At 38.6% G+C, this 17997-nt stretch overlaps 1 protein-coding gene across 1 annotated transcript in view; it reads right to left on the bottom strand.

Annotated features, from left to right (window-relative positions):
- The window catches only part of LOC111870447, a gene marked incomplete at its 5' end in the record, with an annotated part of 19454 nt that extends 3963 nt beyond the window's left edge, over positions 1 to 15491 (bottom strand). The window contains 3 exons of the mRNA XM_033753850.1: positions 3580 to 3682; positions 7526 to 7769; positions 15119 to 15491. Coding sequence (XP_033609741.1) covers positions 3580 to 3682; positions 7526 to 7769; positions 15119 to 15491 — 720 coding nt within the window. The remainder of the gene's footprint in view (positions 1 to 3579; positions 3683 to 7525; positions 7770 to 15118) is intronic.
- Positions 15492 to 17997: the final 2506 nt, after the last annotated feature.

Below are 17997 nucleotides of genomic sequence, written 5' to 3'. Positions count from 1 at the left end.
AAAAAAAAAAAAAAAAAAAAAAAAAAAAAAAAAAAAAAAAAAAAAAAAAAAAAAAAAAAAAAGCAGTCAATATTTTTTATCTCCTGCAATTTTTGCATTCTCATTTTGTGAGCTTTTTTGAACCCTTTATGCCGTTCAACCACACTTGCTCTTGATAAAAATTGTTCCACCATATGCACTATTCGACATTTTGAAACCTTCCACATGACGAGAAAATTAACTTCACCAAAACAACTGTAATCCTCACATGCATCAACCAAACAAGTTGAAACTTATACATCACATAAATAAACATTCTCTGTAACTAGTTCCGTTCATCCCTGATAGATGGCATTAGTACTACTACTGTAATAATGTCAGTTTGTGAGGTTTATCATCACACTGTGTATATAGCTTTCAATGCATTTTAATTACCACTCTCTTTTTACCTTCTATCCTGAGTTCTAAATCAAACATGTGGTGTAGGTATCTTAACTGTTAATGAAGCTCTCTGTAAGAACATTTCATTGCTTGCTAATATTTCCTTGTAGCTGTGAAATGAAACTGTACTGCAGCTTTGACAACCATCCTTCTGAGTGTGTTTTTCATAATTTTCATTACAATGACAGGACTGGAATACCAGGTGTAATTTTTGCACTGACATCTTTATTATGTTCTCATTTCTGACACATGATATACTTCAGATGTTGGTAATAAAATACTTGCATAAATTTAATTCGGTTAGAGGACTTACATAATTTTTGTGTCTCAATTTCCATTTATAACAGAGGTTCTGACTTAAAGCATTAACGACACTCCTCTTTCACCATGTCTGAGCTCCTACACTTTTATTTACTGTCTGCTCTCATTTTCAATGTTCAAAGAAATGTATTTTGTTTGTGAAATTGTTTTTTAAAACACACTTCACAAGTTTTCTAAAAATCACTATATATTTTTAAAACCTGTTAAGTTTTCATTACACACTTACATGAGGCACACATATATCCTATATCAGTATAATATTCTTGCAGTTCTTTCTTTTCCATACCAGTGACATCTTACATGTTATCTGTAGTATAATGCAAAGCCTACATGAAAACTAGCCCTGTTCTTTTAATCACATCTCAGTTCATATTCAATTCATTTCAGGTACATAAGAGAGATTGCTGGCTGCCAACTGGAATATGACAACACAATTCCTTTAAACAGTGGTTGAATGAAAGAACTGGTCTCTTTTACTTTTTCATATAAATAGTGTACATAAAGTTCTGTGCCTCCTTGAATATGAGGACATCATTTTTTGAATGCCACCTGTATGTCCATATGTACTGATGTGCCCCTTTAGGGGGTATGGGGGTGGGGGGTGGAGTCAAACTGGGCCCACTCAGCACGGCGGCCACTGACTGGTCTATTGTAGCCTGCCCCAGGTGATGGAGAATTTGGTGGAATGAAGACTGGCAGGGGAAACCGACGTACTCGGAGAAAACTTGTCCCTGGCCACTTTGTCCACCACAAATCCCACTTGACCAGACCCTGGATCGAACCTGGGCCACTGCGGTGGGAAGCCAGCGACTAACCGCTTGAGCTATGGCGCAGCCTGATGTGCCCCTTGCTAGTGCTTGGAACAGATGTGATGGATTTCATTTATATTCAGCATCTGAGAGTTATCATGGGTGAGTGCCCAGTGAACAAGGGCATTCTAGCTCCAAAAATCATCCAAGCTCTATGGGAAAGAGTCATGAATTTCACACAAGTATTAGAAATCCACACATTTCATGCAAAATAATTCTGCAAGTGCCATAATTACAGTATAGGAAACCATTACATCTCCTCTGGTGGACATGTTTGTATGGTTTATATACCATGTCTTGATGTAAATTCTGGTTACACATTTATTCAGCTCTTTGGCGATGTGCATAATACTATATCTCTTGGATCTGACACAAATATGAAGTATAATAATTTAATATCACAGAGCTCTAACACTGGTTTTGAACAACCAAATTACTATTGTAACTGGTGTACCACAGAACACCTTAAAAACCAGGGAATGAACCTTAGATACTACTATAATATTGAGTGTTCAATAGTACGCCTGGTACCAGCCTGTCACCTTTTGGAGTGTAGGTTTGACTTGCTCACCACATGTGAGCTAACTTGGAAGCATGTGTGCTGTTGCATGTTAGCACAAGAAGCCATCTAAGCCCAAACCCCTCCCTTGGACTTATGAAGATGTGTTCTGTTGTGCTGTCTGGCAACTGGTTCAGCTGGGGTGCCAGCCATGGGTAATATACAGCACCTTCATAATAAATGAAGGCAGTGCTAGCCCCCTGCTGGAAGAGAGCTTTCACCGTTTCTTGTCCTTCTGCCATTGTCAGGAGCAATGCAGTCAGCGAGTCAAGAGCAGATCAAAGCAGTTGCAGTGCTCTGCTTTCAGAAGCACTCACTAAAATTTGTACAGATAATATTTTCAGTAATTCACTCAAAGTATGTCACTTGGTGTCTCATAAGGAACCATCCTATGTACACATACATCTTTGTGTTTAATTGCTAAAATTATTGTTGATTTTATTATTCATCGACTGATGCCCATTCACACTTACGTGGCTGCTTACGATATGGTTATACTGTCTCATTACATTTCATAATGTGTAAGTCTGACGATCTCACAGTGGTGGCTATGAAGATTTCTATTTTCTGGGATACAATGCTGTGTTCTGCTGAAAGTCAGCTGATGTTTTCGAGGAACATGTCTCCTCCATCTTCAGGGTCAAAGAATAAGCCAAGCAAGAAACCAGCATGAAGCAGGTAACAAGGCTTGCTACTGGGTTCAAGCTGGTATCTTGCTTGGCTTATTATTTGACCTTGAAGATGGAACCAACACGTTCCTCTGAAATGTCAATTCACTTACAGCGGACTACACTGCATTATGTCTCGGAAGATAGAATTCTTCATCTCATGAAGTGTTTAACTAGCACATAGTGCAAACTAATGTATGGTGCCTATTCCTCTCGACTTAAATTGAGAGGAAGTTATTTTAGCCCTACAACAGTGGGTGAACAAAGAGTGTCCTGCGCTAACCTCAACATTATACCACCTCACACCAGGTCACAGACATATTCCAGGCCTGTCAATGATAACACATCCACTGCCCACTGCTGTTCTTAGTGTATCCTCTTCTGAAGTCCTATCAGACCCCTATGCCTAATATCTAGTATCTCAAAACACCTGAGTGTACTGAACATGAACAGCCAAACCTAGCACCAACATCCCATTTATCCTTTGTGGACGCAGATCCACTGGTGTCTGACTCCCAAAGTTTCACATATACACTTTGGTACAAGAAACGAAGCAAGGAGCTGAAGACAGACTCCACTGCCAGCATTAAATGGTCCCAGTAGAAGTTGTGAGACTAGGGCTGTGGATGGCTATGGCATGAGTTCAGTGTACTGGAACCATGATAATGTTCTGATGGATAACTGCTTTTACTTAAATGTTGATGCATATTCAGTTTACAGTATACAATAATGCTCCATCTTACAGCAGACACGAACCATCTCTGACATGTGCTAATAAAGTTAGTGACCCTTCTAAACTCACCCTTTGCCCTGCGTTCCTCTTCTTTTAAGCGTTCTAGTAGGCCATGTTCCTCTGCTACGAACATGCGATCAATCATCATCAGCTCAGAAGTATTCACCTCACGCTGTCAGCAAATCAAAAACAATTTGCATCTTACAGAAACTGATAAGCACATGCTACCAGCATTATATTCTCATGATACAATAATATCAAAAGCACTGAGAAAGTGTGCAATTAAGCTTACGCTCCCCAGAGAATATATTACTTGTGTGACATATTCAGAGTTCACTTCTTAGTGCTGTATTTGTCCATATATAAGATGCATGACCAAAGTTACGCGGTCTTGAAATGAAATCAATCATTCCTGCAAGTACATCATTTTTTATTTTTAAATGACTTCGGACTTCTTTCATTATAATAAGATGCTGGCTGTAAATTGCATTGAACATCTGTCTTACTGCAACTTTGCAGCTCAATATCTTCATTTCTTCATCACTGTCAGTATTGATGAGCGTAGATTACCACACCTTCACTGGATCTAGGCAATGCAATGCAATGCCATTTTCTCTTTAATAAATTCTTATATGCTGCACCCAAATTCTGAAAGGGAACTTTTGGGAGGGATTGTGTGTCTTTAAAGGAGGATCGAGAAGTCGCGCACAGCACTCTAAGCAATTATATTTTGCTGGTTTAATGCATAAACTACAAGACATACAGCACTTACTATTAATGTATATAACCTTACATCTTAGAAATGCAAAATCAAATCATGTCTTTACAACATATGCTCGAAATGGCTTCCCTGTTCAGCAATACCATGTTTGAGGCCACTTTGTGGAGCACCTGTAAAATGATGCTGTTAATCGTCATTGTAATGTTCCTCTTGAGGTCATCAAGTGTATGCGGATAGACAATTCCTTTGAGGTACCCCCAAAGAGAAAATCTGTGGGTGACAAATTCGGCAAATGCGGGGGCCACAATCCTTTCGAAATGAGTTAGTCACCAAAAAACTCGCGCAAGAACTGCATGGTTTCATTAGATGTGTGACATGTGGCACAGTCTTGCTGCAACCAACACTCACGTTCATCAACTTCAATAAGCGCAATAAAGTGTGTAATGCTGTCGTGGTACACTGGACTGTTCACTGTTGTTTCAAAGAAATTAGGCCCACTATTCGACGACGTGATACAGCACACCACACTCCAATTTTCTGACAGTGCAAGGGCTTTCCATGTAACACAAATGGATTTTCAGATGATCAAATCCTACTGTTTTGACTGTTCATGTAGCCACTAAGGTGAAACCACGCTTTGTCAGTGAAGAAAACCTGATCAGACTTCAATTCCATGGATGCCAACAAATGTCTGAAACCATCTACACATTAAGCGTTTTTCTTTATCCAGGTCCCTCAGTTTCTGCACACAGCGAACACGATATGCACGAAGGTGTAACTACTTCATCGCTTTCTGAGCACTTCCGTATGAAATCCCTGATTGTGCTGATAGTCTCCTCAGGCCTTTTGAAGGGGAATGCTGCAACATTTTCTCCGTGTCATCCAGTTTAGCTTCAGTCAAACTGGCCGGTCTCCTGGATCTCTTCCTATCAGAAACTGATCCACATTCCCGAAATCGGTTGATTATTCTCGTTATTGTCGAATTGTTAGGAACTGCAGAATCCAGATATTCCCTAACTTGTCTGTGACACGTGCATAAGAATGACTGGCAAAATAATGTTCCACATTGAAAACTTGTTGTTCTTGGGAAAATGACATGTCTGTCACGCAATACTGCAGACTGCAGACGTTGTATTACTGATACACAACAGATGGCGTTTCTACTCGTTGTTAGTACTCCTACAGTACCATCTAGCGGTAGGAGATATGATTATATTAACTGCAATACAATTTATAACAACTTTCAGTTTGATGTGCGTGACTTTTCGATCTCCCAGTATAAAGCCAAATACAGCGTATATTCTACCTTGTCCTTTTTGTAAAAATTTATTGTACTAGCTTAAACATAATTACAGCAATTGATTCAACTGCTAAAAATTAAGTTCATCTTTGTTGTATTAATTTTTTGTTTTGTGCTAAAAATGACTTCAAATACAGCATTTCATATATTGTACTGAAAATTATACCAGATTATACCAAATCTCTGAATTCCTACAATTTTATGATCATAGCATTATTATAATATACTAGTGGCCCATTTATTGAATAAACTGCATAGTTAATATTCACAGCATTGTATGAAAGAGAATGGCATGGAATTCTTACATGGGATTCCCCACATACTCAGAATGAAAATATGGAATAAAAGATGAGCTCAATGTGTAAATATGATATTTATAAATATAACCTTTCACATATTTTATTACTCTTTATACACATCTATGTACGTTGTGCAATCCAAAAGTTCCCAAAATAAATTAATAAAAACTATTATGTCATACCTGGATCTTATTCTGCACCATAACCTTCAAAGTAGTCCCCTTGGGAGTGTGTACACTTGAATTTCCTCAACTGTATCAAATCTTCGCCCCTTCAACTTGATTTTCGTCTTGGGGAAGAGAAAAAAGTCGCATGGAGCTAAGTTTGGCGAGTACGGTGGGTGGGGAACAACTGCCATCTTGTTTTTAGCCAAAAATTCCTGCACAATATAAGCCGTATGAGGTCATGCGTTGTCATTGTGGAATACCCAGTCATTCATGCCCCACTTTTTGGATGTTTTCTCCTCATGTCCTCCCTCAAACGCCTTAGAACACTGTGATAGAACTCTTTATTGACTGTCTGACCAGGAGGGACGAACTCCTTATGAACAATCCCGTCAGTACCAAAAAACAGATCAACATGGACTTAATGTTAATCTTGACTTGTCAAACTTTTTTTGGCCGAGGTGAAGAAGGGCTCTTCCGTTGCGACAACTGCTGCTTACTTTCAGGGTTGCAGCCATAAACCCAACTTTCATCACCAATGACAACCTTTGAAAGAAAGTTTGGATCCTCTTGAAGCTGTTGTTGAAGATCCCTGCAGACTTCCAAGCAATGCTGCTTCTGTTCATTTTGCAGCAGTCGTGGCACAGACTTTGCCGCAATCCTCGTGTTCAGTTCCTCTGACAAAATTTGTTGACATGTACCATAACTTAGTCCCAAGGTGTTACAGAGGTCTTGGATGGTCAGTCTATGATCTTGCAGAATCAGATCCCTAACTTTCCTGACATTTTCTGGTGTGGTGCCAGTTGACGGCTGTCCCGAACAATTGTCATCATCAGTCGATGTTCGGCCATTTTTAAATGCTTATACCAGTCGTAGGTTTGTGTCTGGCCTAAACTGTTGTCAGCAATAGCTTGCTTCAACATTTTGTGTGTTTCTGCAGCGGTTTTCCCAAGTTTAAAACAAAACTTTATACAGACACGCTGCTCCCTCAGGTCAGCCATTGCAAAACCGCAAGCTCACAGAAACACAACAATGGAAATATGTTCACCACCAATAAACCCAACCATTCAACTTGATGCTGCTTGCCACACTGATTCAAGAAGGGTGTTGGGGAGACACCTAGCAGCATTTGATGTACTCATAACCATTCACACGCACAATTAAAATGTTGGGAACTTCTGCATTGCACCATGTACCTTTTATCTATTCATAAATATTATGTAGTCCATCTTTGGTTAATTTTGTACTTTTAATTATCATAATCTTGGGATTTTAACAAAAAGAAAAATGTGAAGCTCTGAGAATTTGTACACATTTACTTCTGTGGGCACAGAAGCTCTATGTCTTCTATAAAAGAAAGTTTTACAGACTTCAATTTTTTTCAGAAAGTCTGATTAAAAGTAATAATACAAATTAGGGAAACAAACCTTATTCTTGTGCATAAAAATCACAGGCATTTTAAATTCAACACTATAAACGGGACAAATGGATGTTGTTAGGGTATGATGCCTTTTGAAATAAAACAACTTACCATGCTTTCCATGAGTAGGAGATAGCGGTATTTGTTCATCATTTGTCGGAACTTGTCCAACAGATGTTTAGCTGTTGCCTCAAAAAACTCATCTGCCTTCTCCAGGTCTTGCTGTGAAAGAAGCTGTTCATTGAACACGTGGTAACGTATGAGGCGCTTACAGGCATCACTTGTACTTTGAAATGGTGTACATGTGTCCGGCATGCATGCTCCACCCTGGTCTGTCTTGAGTTGCTGCTCAATTCTGCAGCAGAAGGGAATGTGAAACATTAATGCACTGTGGAGCTTAATTAGTATGACATATGTGTTGACAAAAACAAGATTCACATTAATAGTGAAAACAAGCAAACAACAAACAAATATCTGAAATACATTTCATTAGATGGGGGGTACGCGGTAGCATAGTGGTTAAGGTACTATGCTACAAGCTGGAAGGTCGCGGGTTGAAGTCCCGATGAGGCCATTGGATTTTTTTCAATTGACTTAATCCTTCCGGCCACACTAGGCCCTGGGGTTTACTCAGCCTCTAACAGAAATGAGTACCAGGAATTAATTAAATGATTTTCCTGGGGAGTAAAGTGCGGCCGGCGTGTAAGGCTGATAACATTACCGCCATCTCTGAGCCGACTGTCAAGGTAATGCGAGACCCTTAACGTCTCACAACCCTATGGGCCTTCACGGCCTTACTTACTTTTACATTTCATTAGATACTGTATTTATATTAAAAAATCATACTGACACATATTACTTTTTTAATATTAATGTGGCAGTTACCACCCACCGGTATCCCTACTTTGATGCAGTGGTGGGGCTTTCATAGTTATATGAACCTGAGAGTTATGCTGGCAGTAATGTAGGTACTGGTAGGGTCTCCAATGCTGGACAGGTCAAAGGTGATGATCCTGACAAAAAGGGATATCCTGTCCTCCAGGTTGGAGGTTAGGCAAAGGGTAGAACCCCACTCTGTAAACAGCTTTAATGTACTGTCTCTATATAGAAGTGGGGTACTTCCAGAGGGGACTTGCTTGACAAGTAGGCAGACCTGTCAGGTGGCTGGATTCAGTTGAAGAAGACTTGAAGACAATGGGCTTTAGAAATTGGAGACAAAAGTCACAGTATTATGACCAACGGACAGCAATAGCAGAAGAGGCCAAGGCTAATCATGGACTGTAGTACCTGCACAACAACAACGTGGGATTTATGGCATTTAGGAATAGCAATACTCCAATAACTATAGCTGTGGACAAAGTGACATGGAATACACGGGAAAATTCAGTATCAGTCCGTTACCAGGACAGTGTTCGTGGTGCAGGTGATGTAGTGGAGCAGTATTAATAACTGAATCTTTTGTGCCTGGCAGATGATGATCCAGTGGCAACCAGGCATTCTGCTAAAAGTGGCACAGGCTGAATTACTGTATGCCTGTTTTGTGTGTTAGTAATTCCAGTCTCAACTATAATATCATTTCCAATCATGCAATGTATATCTTGAAGCTTCTTCTCACATATGAACATGATAAAGTTAGCCTTTAATATTTTACAAAATTCCAGAAAACTGCCCACTTTTGCCTTAATCGTCACTTATTTACTCATCCCTATGTTATTATCTGAACTTTAACCTTTAAGAGACGGCCATTTAAATTCCGGTAGTGGTAGCGGGACGGAGTTAATTTAAACGCCTGCCACTGTAGAGTAATAAAAATTGTAATCATGTTACTCAAAATGCTGTGATTTCTACAATTTTTGTGATAAACGAACGAAATAAACGCTGCTTTTATCTAGAAAGAATATAGAATCAGTTACTGTAATTTATCCATTTTAAAATCTCTAAAATTTTTGACACTGATGCCAAAAAAATTTTTCCCCTCAATTTCAAACGTCTGTGCACAAAAATGCATACAGTTCCTGCACAAAACATTTCTGCAGTCTGAATGCCTGCTGGTGACATCATGCTCTAACTATGGCTTGTGTTGCTACAAGGTCGGATGTTTACGCTTCGTTCATCATTCTCCAGTTCGTAGGTTCCTTTCGGTATGAACGAGTGTGGGCGGTGTCTACTCGTTTGCAGAAACACTGACTTTTATCTCGTATAGCCAAACAAGAAGTAGTCTGTTTTGAAATATAGCCGAGCAGTGTCAGAACGTTCAAGGCTAGCGTTGTGTTTAGCTGTCCAACATGGCCTCGTATTTGGAAGACGCTGAAATTGAATATCAGCTTATAAATGACACCGATTCAGACTGTTGTACCGATGACTCTGAGAGTTATGAGGAAGAAAGTGAATCAGAAATTGAAGTCGATGAAGAACCATCATCTTCATCGGCAACCTGGGGACCACCACACCAGCGTGGCAAGAGGAGTGTGAATAATTATTCAGGTGGAGCTGTGGGCAAACTGTGGCAAACAGTTATAGCATCTGTCGTCGAACCTGGAAATGGACAAATAAACTATTTTTCCATCTCCTGGATCTGAACAGTTACATCCTGTTGTCACACAGAGAATTTCGTCTCGCTCTTGTGCGTCCACTTCGCCCTCAACGGCCCAGGGGTCGAACCCCTGCCATTTCATCGGGGTCATTTCGAATAGAGGAGGCCAAACAACAGTATTGGCCGAATTCCTCTACTTCGAAATTGAGGTGTCGAGTGTGCTCTTCGCGTGGGAAACGAAGAACCGTCCAGATAAAGTGCGTGAAGTGTGATGTGGGACTGCATTTCCAGATGTTTCCAAGATTTCCACATGAAGCCAACATTCCGTTAGACGAAGCAGGTGGGAAGAGAGACAACTTATAAAGCTGGTGACCAAAAATTATGTAAGTTGAAAAAGAATTTATAACTTAAAATTAGATTTTAAAAAGCTGGCCGCACGCATGGACTGCGCGACAACATATGGCGTCATTCGTCCCCTTGACTTTATTTTAATGACGCCATATGGCGTCTCTCGGCTCTTAAAGGTTAATGCACAGTACAAATCTATATAATCAAATTATACATAATTATGTTTGAAGAATTGAATATGTATGCATGCATGAATGAATGCACACACACCTTTACAACAATACTGGATTTGGAGTGTATTACATGCGCAGCTATATTTTAGCTTCCTGCCATGTGGAAAGTGTTTGTAAACACTGAGTAAATTATCCACAGGTTGACAGAAAAATTAATTGAAAGGAGAAAATCAGGAGGGCCAAGGGCACATTTAAAGGATATTTATAATGTACTGCTACAACATGCCTACAGCTCAGCCTGGTGGAATTCAGCATCATTCTACTGTTATGTTTGAATTCTGCTATTTTTGTTTCATAGTCAAGAACTTTCACATAAAATTTAGATTTCCAAGAATTGTATAAAGCTTGGATGCTTAATTATTTCTGCTTTAAGATTTGAGATTTTCATGACTGTGAAGATTCAATTCAATTCAATTTATTTAAACATTCCGTTGATCCTTTGTGGTACAATAATGACCAGTAGATGTGGAATTAGTCACAGACAAAACCAGACAAGTCACATCACTTTAACAAGATACGAATATAAATACATAAATAATTCATCTCCACAATACAGTATCTCAAACACTGGTCTAATATCTAAAAGCAGATTATTTATTAGGACATTACATCAATTATTACTTACAAACAATACCCAGACAACAAACAAGTCATAGATGCCCACACTCTATACCCAGGACACAGATGGAACAACTTGTGTACATCGTATGACAGCTATATGTTTAAAATGTTAAAACTAATGTGCTGATAGTACTAAGATGTGATGAATATATATATATGAGCAGATTATAAGTATCAAAAGAAAATTTACTTAGTCGGGAGTATAACCCAGGTGTTTAGTTTACTTTACAGTTAAAATATTCATCCAAGGAATAAAACGAATTGGAAAGAAGAAACCTTTTTAGCATCGGTTTGAATAGTTTCATTTCATTACTCAGACTTTTTATATGAGGTGGAAGATGATTATAAGCTCTGATACCAGGGTAGTAGGGTCCTTTTTGGAAAACTGTCAAACGTGATGTAGGAAGGTGCAAGTTTGTGCTATGTCTAGTACTGAAGCTATGAATCTCATGATTCGATTAATACAGATCTTTATTTTTTATGACAAACAGTATTATCAGGTATATATATTGTGAATACATTGGCAATATATTTCATTTTTTAAATAGATCCCTACAGGAGTCTCTAGTTTTTGCATTTATAATAAATCTAATTATCCGCTTTTGTATCCTAAAGACATTGATACTGTTAGACGTATTACCTCAGAAAATTATACCGTACTCCATAACAGAATGCACATAGGAGAAATAAATCATCTTAAGGGTTTCTTGTTACATAAAACCTTTTGCTGTCCTAATAGCATAACAAACTGAACTCAGTTTAGCTACTAATTGGTCAATATGAAGTTTCCATTCATACTGCGATCCCCTGCTACTCTGCTAGTCTGACAGGGTGGCAGCTATGTTTCATAGGGACATATACTTCTATTATGTAAACCTAAATTCCGTAACAAAATCAATTTATATATACAGTATACATAAAAGCACATTATGGGATATATTCACAAAATAGAAATTTTTATTACTTTGACTTTATGTCAACAGGATATGATGCAAACTGTTCCCATGCAGTGCCAAGTGAAATAAGATGAAATAATCTGCACTGCTCTGCTCCATGAATGTCAAGTTGAGACCATGTAAATTAATTTCTCTACAGAGAGTAAAACTGATTTCAAGATATTGTCATGTGTTAGTGATTAGATATGGGGTTTGGATTGGTAACAGGACTTAATAAACATTTCTAACATGTAACTACAAGTAATTATAGCACTACTGCTATCTACATGCTTTACTGTCCGCTATAACACACACTAATTCTCCCCAGTTCATCTACACTAGCCATTAATAGGTTATGTTTCAGCTTCTGCGGTCAATCGCTCCTGTCCTTGCTGGCTGGCAACTCTCTTGCAAACTGTCACATTCTCAGACTGACTGAAAACTCCAGCTAGTTCTCATTATACAGCCTCAGCTCCAACAATTCCTGTTGTTGCATGGTTATTCGTTACTGCGGAAACATGTTTACCATTCTGCGGCCTAGCGATGGATGTCATTTCTGGGTTTGTTATTCTAGCTTTCATCCACAATGTCACATTGCTCCCTCTTACTGCCATTTCTTCTTCTTCCTGGGAGGGGGCCGGCCCCTCCACAATGTCCTGTCACTCTTTTTCAGTCTGATGGAAGATCTGGATACTACCTTTATGATATCCAGCTCTAGGGTCTGCCTGAGGGTATCGCTTGGTATCTTCTTGTCTTCCAGATGTAGCTGCCATTTTATGCCCTGATCTCTTGTGCCACTGCTCCATTTGGTTGCAACCATCACCTTTTCTCAAACACTGGTCATTTAGAGGCTCCATGTACAATATGTGAAGTCTGGCCCTGTAGGGTGGTAACCATGTGGGCAGCTTTTATGCATTCTAGCTTTCTTTGATTGGCCTCTGACTCTGAAGCCTTCATTTATTCCAAGCCAGTCTTAATTTCAGCTCTCACTATTCCTGGCTGGCCTTTACTGTGGCTTTCATCAGAGCCTTCAACTCCTCGTCGTGGGAATCCATCTTGGCCACCATTCCTTTTTGGGTGGCTTTCATTTCAGCTCTAATCCCTTCTTGATTGGTTTTCATCTTGGCTATCATCTGTTTTCGGTCAGTCTTCATCTCTTCCATGATGGCTACCAGGCATTCGAACACCACCATGATTAACTGTCACATGGTTTCCAATTTGATGATGCAAAATTTGATTAATCCAATATAATTATCCCACTTCTGACACTGGTTGTAATGATTTGGTGATTAGACATGAGGTATGGAATGGTAACTGGATTTACTGAACACTTATAACACATAACTACAAATAACTATAAACTGATGCCTAATATACATATGTTACAATCCACTACAGCACATGGTAATTCTTCTCAGTTTATCTTCACTAGCCATTGTTAGGTTATGGCTCAGCTTCCATGGTCAATGGCTCCTATCCTCACTGCCTGATGGACTCTCTTGCAACTCTCATGTTCTTGACTGAATGAAACCTCCAGCTGGTTCTCCTTATATAGCCTTAGCATGGACTGTGTAGGAAGCACCACTTCCAACAGTTCTTCTGTTGCTACATGGTCATTTGTAATGCTGGAAATGTGTTTACTGCGCTGATGACTAGCAGTGGATCTTTTCTGGGTCTGTTATTCCAGTTTTCATCTGTCATGTCACAATATTACAATATTTCCTTATCATATGACAAGGGGTTCTCAATTTCAATTTAATTAAAAATAGGGGTCACATTATAAGCACAAATAAACAGACATAATTACTAATATGTTACCCAGTAACTTCTGGGATAACAGACATCTGGCAACTGTGCTACATCTTAAAACCTGCATATTCACAGAGCATCACACCAATCCGAAAATATTTAGAAAACAATATTCCTAAGATTTTTGTTACTGTTATCACCACATTCCTTGGAAATTATCCTATTCTGTATTTCAGAAGCTGTGGTATTCTTCTTGAGGTACATTTTGTAATTTGTCAGCACAACTCAGATGTGAATCCAAGTGTCTAATGTTTCTGTTACAACCCAGTCAAAGAGAACTGTATTCAAAGCAGAAATATTCTCATACTTACACCCCACAGACACTTGAGTTTTGCAGTACACTACAAATGTAAAATTTTGCTTAGTTTCAAGATATGCAGTGATCCTTTCATGGGATTGTTAAGAATGGATCTGATGTACACTATGTGGCAGTAATGCTGATACTGATAATTCATTAAGAACTGATGTTATTTTTAGAAATTTGTAACCCTCAAGGATGTTTACAATAGTTGCATCTGTCTGTCAAGTATAATAACAGGTGACCAGGTGGGAGAATCTTGATGAGCAAATTATTTTATTAAGAAAAATTACATATAAAGCCAGTTTTAAATCAACACTTATCAGATGATAGAGGCAATAATCCAGAAAAAAATCAGTATTTATGGGGCTAATGTATAATGATGGAGGAAAGGATCAGTAAATGTAAGTATTATGATGATAAGGAAGAATAAGAAAAAATTAAGAAAAACATAAAGAATGGGCAATGGGACTGTGTTTTTAAAAGGGGCCACAGAACGATACAGGGAAAACATCTGTTTGTGCTACAGAATTGTACATAAGAATTTTACCCAGAGAAGGGATAACATTATTTATTTAAAAATTTTCATTGTGAAAGGTGGTTACTTTATATCTGAGGTCTTTATATGGTGACAAATGCTTTATTTGTTTGATGTGGTGGAATTTCGTAAGTTTAAGTCTCATGAACATATTTTGTCCAGTTTACTGGTGTCCTCAAAAGTATGTAAAATATATGAAAAGTTGCTGACAGTATGTTTAACACAGGAACTGATCTCAGGATGAGATTCTGTAATACACGGAAGTTAGATTGACTAAGCTTTACTGAGCATAACAATATGCACTATATGTAACCAACGCTATATTAACAGTGCATAAGAAAATTCCTCCTGAATTCATACTAATTTCCTACATGTGAAACTGAACTCACAAGTCACTTCTACTGAAGTTTGGTCGGATGGGACTTGTTGTTGCAGTTGGCCTCTTCCCACTGCCTGTTACAGGCATTCCGCCAACAACCACTGTGGCAGGTGTCCCGCTAGGAACAGATGCCATAGCTGGAGATGATCTACTGGAGGCACTGCCCGAAGGTGACACAGGGGCAACAACAGCCTGGGGTTTCCCTCCACTGGTAAGCACCTTGCATCCAAGAACCGAAGGCTGACAAGATTTGTTGGAGCCAGTTGGAGAGAATGATTGCTGAACCTTTGCATTTGTCGCCGACGCCACAAAAACTGGTTGAACCTGTCGGTGGAAAGGAGAAGATAATTCAATCACATTAAAGTTTCCTTTCTTCAAATTTGCTGTTAAATTAAACTTAATATTATGATGAACATTTTACAATAACAATTTCAGTAACAAAGTTTTGTCAGTGAAAGGTGGAATAAAAATCTAGAATTACAAACACTTTCAGAGCTGAGGACAAAATGCCTTACATATTCATGTCAGCCATGCAGCCCCACCTCAGTGTATAACATTTAGCAAACCAGTCTTGAATGTGCCTTCCTGCATACCTTGTAATTTCCTCTACTCTTTCTAGCCAAAAGTTTTCCTTTCTTTCCGCTCCAACCAACTGCTAGCTGGACCCACTGAAGAGGCCTGGGTCATTCATGGCTTGGGTTTCGTTTCAGAGACTTAACCTTCAGGCCATGACAACACCTGTTCCTGATCCACTAGGCATGGTCAGTCAAAATCGCTATCATTAGGGGCAATAGGTGAGTAGAATGTAAAACCTTAAGAAGAACACCATCCAGTATAACACAAATGAAGTTATTTATTTTACTGTCTTTTGTATGTTTTGGCCCATGTGGGTCATCTGTGGAAGGCATACATTGAAATGAAGCGCTTTAAAAACTACAGTATTGCAGTTTTGTGTAATGGTTAAGATGTCACATATCAGACTGAGTAGTACGTATTTCCAAACTGTGTCTGACACATGTTATTTTAAATCTGTCTTCTGGTTAATTTTGTTCTACTCAACTCCAGGGAATCTCCTTGTTGGGATTAACTTTATTAGACTCAACCTACCCCTTTGGTCTGTGTTATGTAATTCTGACTTCATACTTTTGTTGTTACTATATTGTAACTGTAACTGTCACTAGTCGTAGACCAGTTATTTAATAATTCTGCCGAGTGAACTAGAATTACATCAAGATTTATGGTCACTGTTTTAAACATAAGGGCATGTTATGTCTTCATTATTCTTTTTCACTTAGTTTACCTTTTTATTACATACTCATTTAGTTCTACTGTAACTGTGTAACAGGCTATTTACTTACAATGTAACTTTACCTAATATGATTCTAAGCAAAGGCTGAAAAGGGGAAGGAAGGGGAAGAGGAAGAAGGCACTGGTAGTGTTGCCCTGTACCACCACACCTTTCCCTACACCTTCTTAAATCAACAACGTATCACTTTCATTTAGGACTGACACTTCTGGCATGAGTCTTACTAATACTGTGGCATGAAGACACGGTATATGACTTGAAGCTTTCGCACTGAATAAATGTGCAAAAATCTTTTCAGGCGATCAGATATGTCAATGTTCAACTAAAAACCATGTCTACATCGTCAAGGGCAATGAGATCAATGACCATATACATCACTGCGAGGCCCTAGCTTTGGGGAACCATCCAATGACCCACAAAGGACAGAATGTGGAGCCAAGCATAATCTCAACTCAGCATTATCCAGTTTAATGCTGCTTAACCTGGCAAGTTGTGTCTGGGCGTACACTGTTGCAGTGTACATGTGGGTATATTTTATTATTGTATGTTGTTTAACCTAGCTGCAGACCTATTCAACCCTGCTGTCTGGATCATAACATGGCTTTCTGAAGCATACTGGAGAGCATGTACCATACACAGCTTAGCAGGAAACCAATTATTATCTCTACTGAAGCTGGTGGCAGTACATAATCTTCTGAACACATCAGGCCTGAACAGAATAAATCCCCTCAACACCTATTATTAACCCATCATATGCCATGGAACAAATACCATATTTGAGGATATACTACTGAAGAGCAGTGTTCTGTTTCATAGTTTTTACAGGCAAAAAGGACTTTATGCAAAGGATATTCATATAGAAATGTTTCCTGTTTATGGTGGGAAGTGTCTGTTGCATAAAGCAGTTCACAACTGGGTGGCAAATGTTTCACTGATAACAAAGAGGTTGAAATGGAGGTGCAGAAGTGGCTGAGATAACAGTCAAAAGACTTCTATGCTGCAGGTTTAGATGCACTGGTTAAGTGATGGGACAAAAGTATCAGTGTTGGTGTAGGATATGTCAAGAAATAAACGTTTTTTCCAGGTTCCAATATCACATTTTTTACATTATATAGCCATTTGTGACCTATTTACTAACTCTCCCTCATACTTTTGACCATTTGCTTTCATCTTGTATTTCTAAGAAGCCTTGTATGGCACTGAACAGATGGATACAGTGCTTCCATATGTCTAGATGTTTCAAATATGACTCATTCATTCATTCATTTATTTTTCGTTCCATGGATCCACAATACAAGTGAGATATAGGACATGTCCATACAGTGATTATTCTTAAAATTAATAGAGCAAGAACTAAGTACATAAATAAAAAAGTATAAAATACAAAAATTAAAACAAAACATGTAGAATCAAATAGATTCCAGTCATATAAGTTAATTGAATGAAACATGCAGTTTAAATTTAAACAATGTCAGTTTGAACATATCACAGAAATTGCTTAAATGACTAGACTAGAATAATAGAATAATGACCAGAATAATACTGTGACGTGCTGAGCTATGGATGACGCCCCTCCCCCCCCC

This window comes from Cryptotermes secundus, unplaced genomic scaffold (genome assembly GCF_002891405.2).
Source record: "Cryptotermes secundus unplaced genomic scaffold, Csec_1.0 scaffold1558, whole genome shotgun sequence".
NCBI classification, from domain to species: Eukaryota; Metazoa; Arthropoda; class Insecta; order Blattodea; family Kalotermitidae; genus Cryptotermes; species Cryptotermes secundus.
The sequence above is the reverse complement of the archived record's forward strand: the minus strand, read 5'-3'. Positions and strand labels throughout refer to the sequence as shown.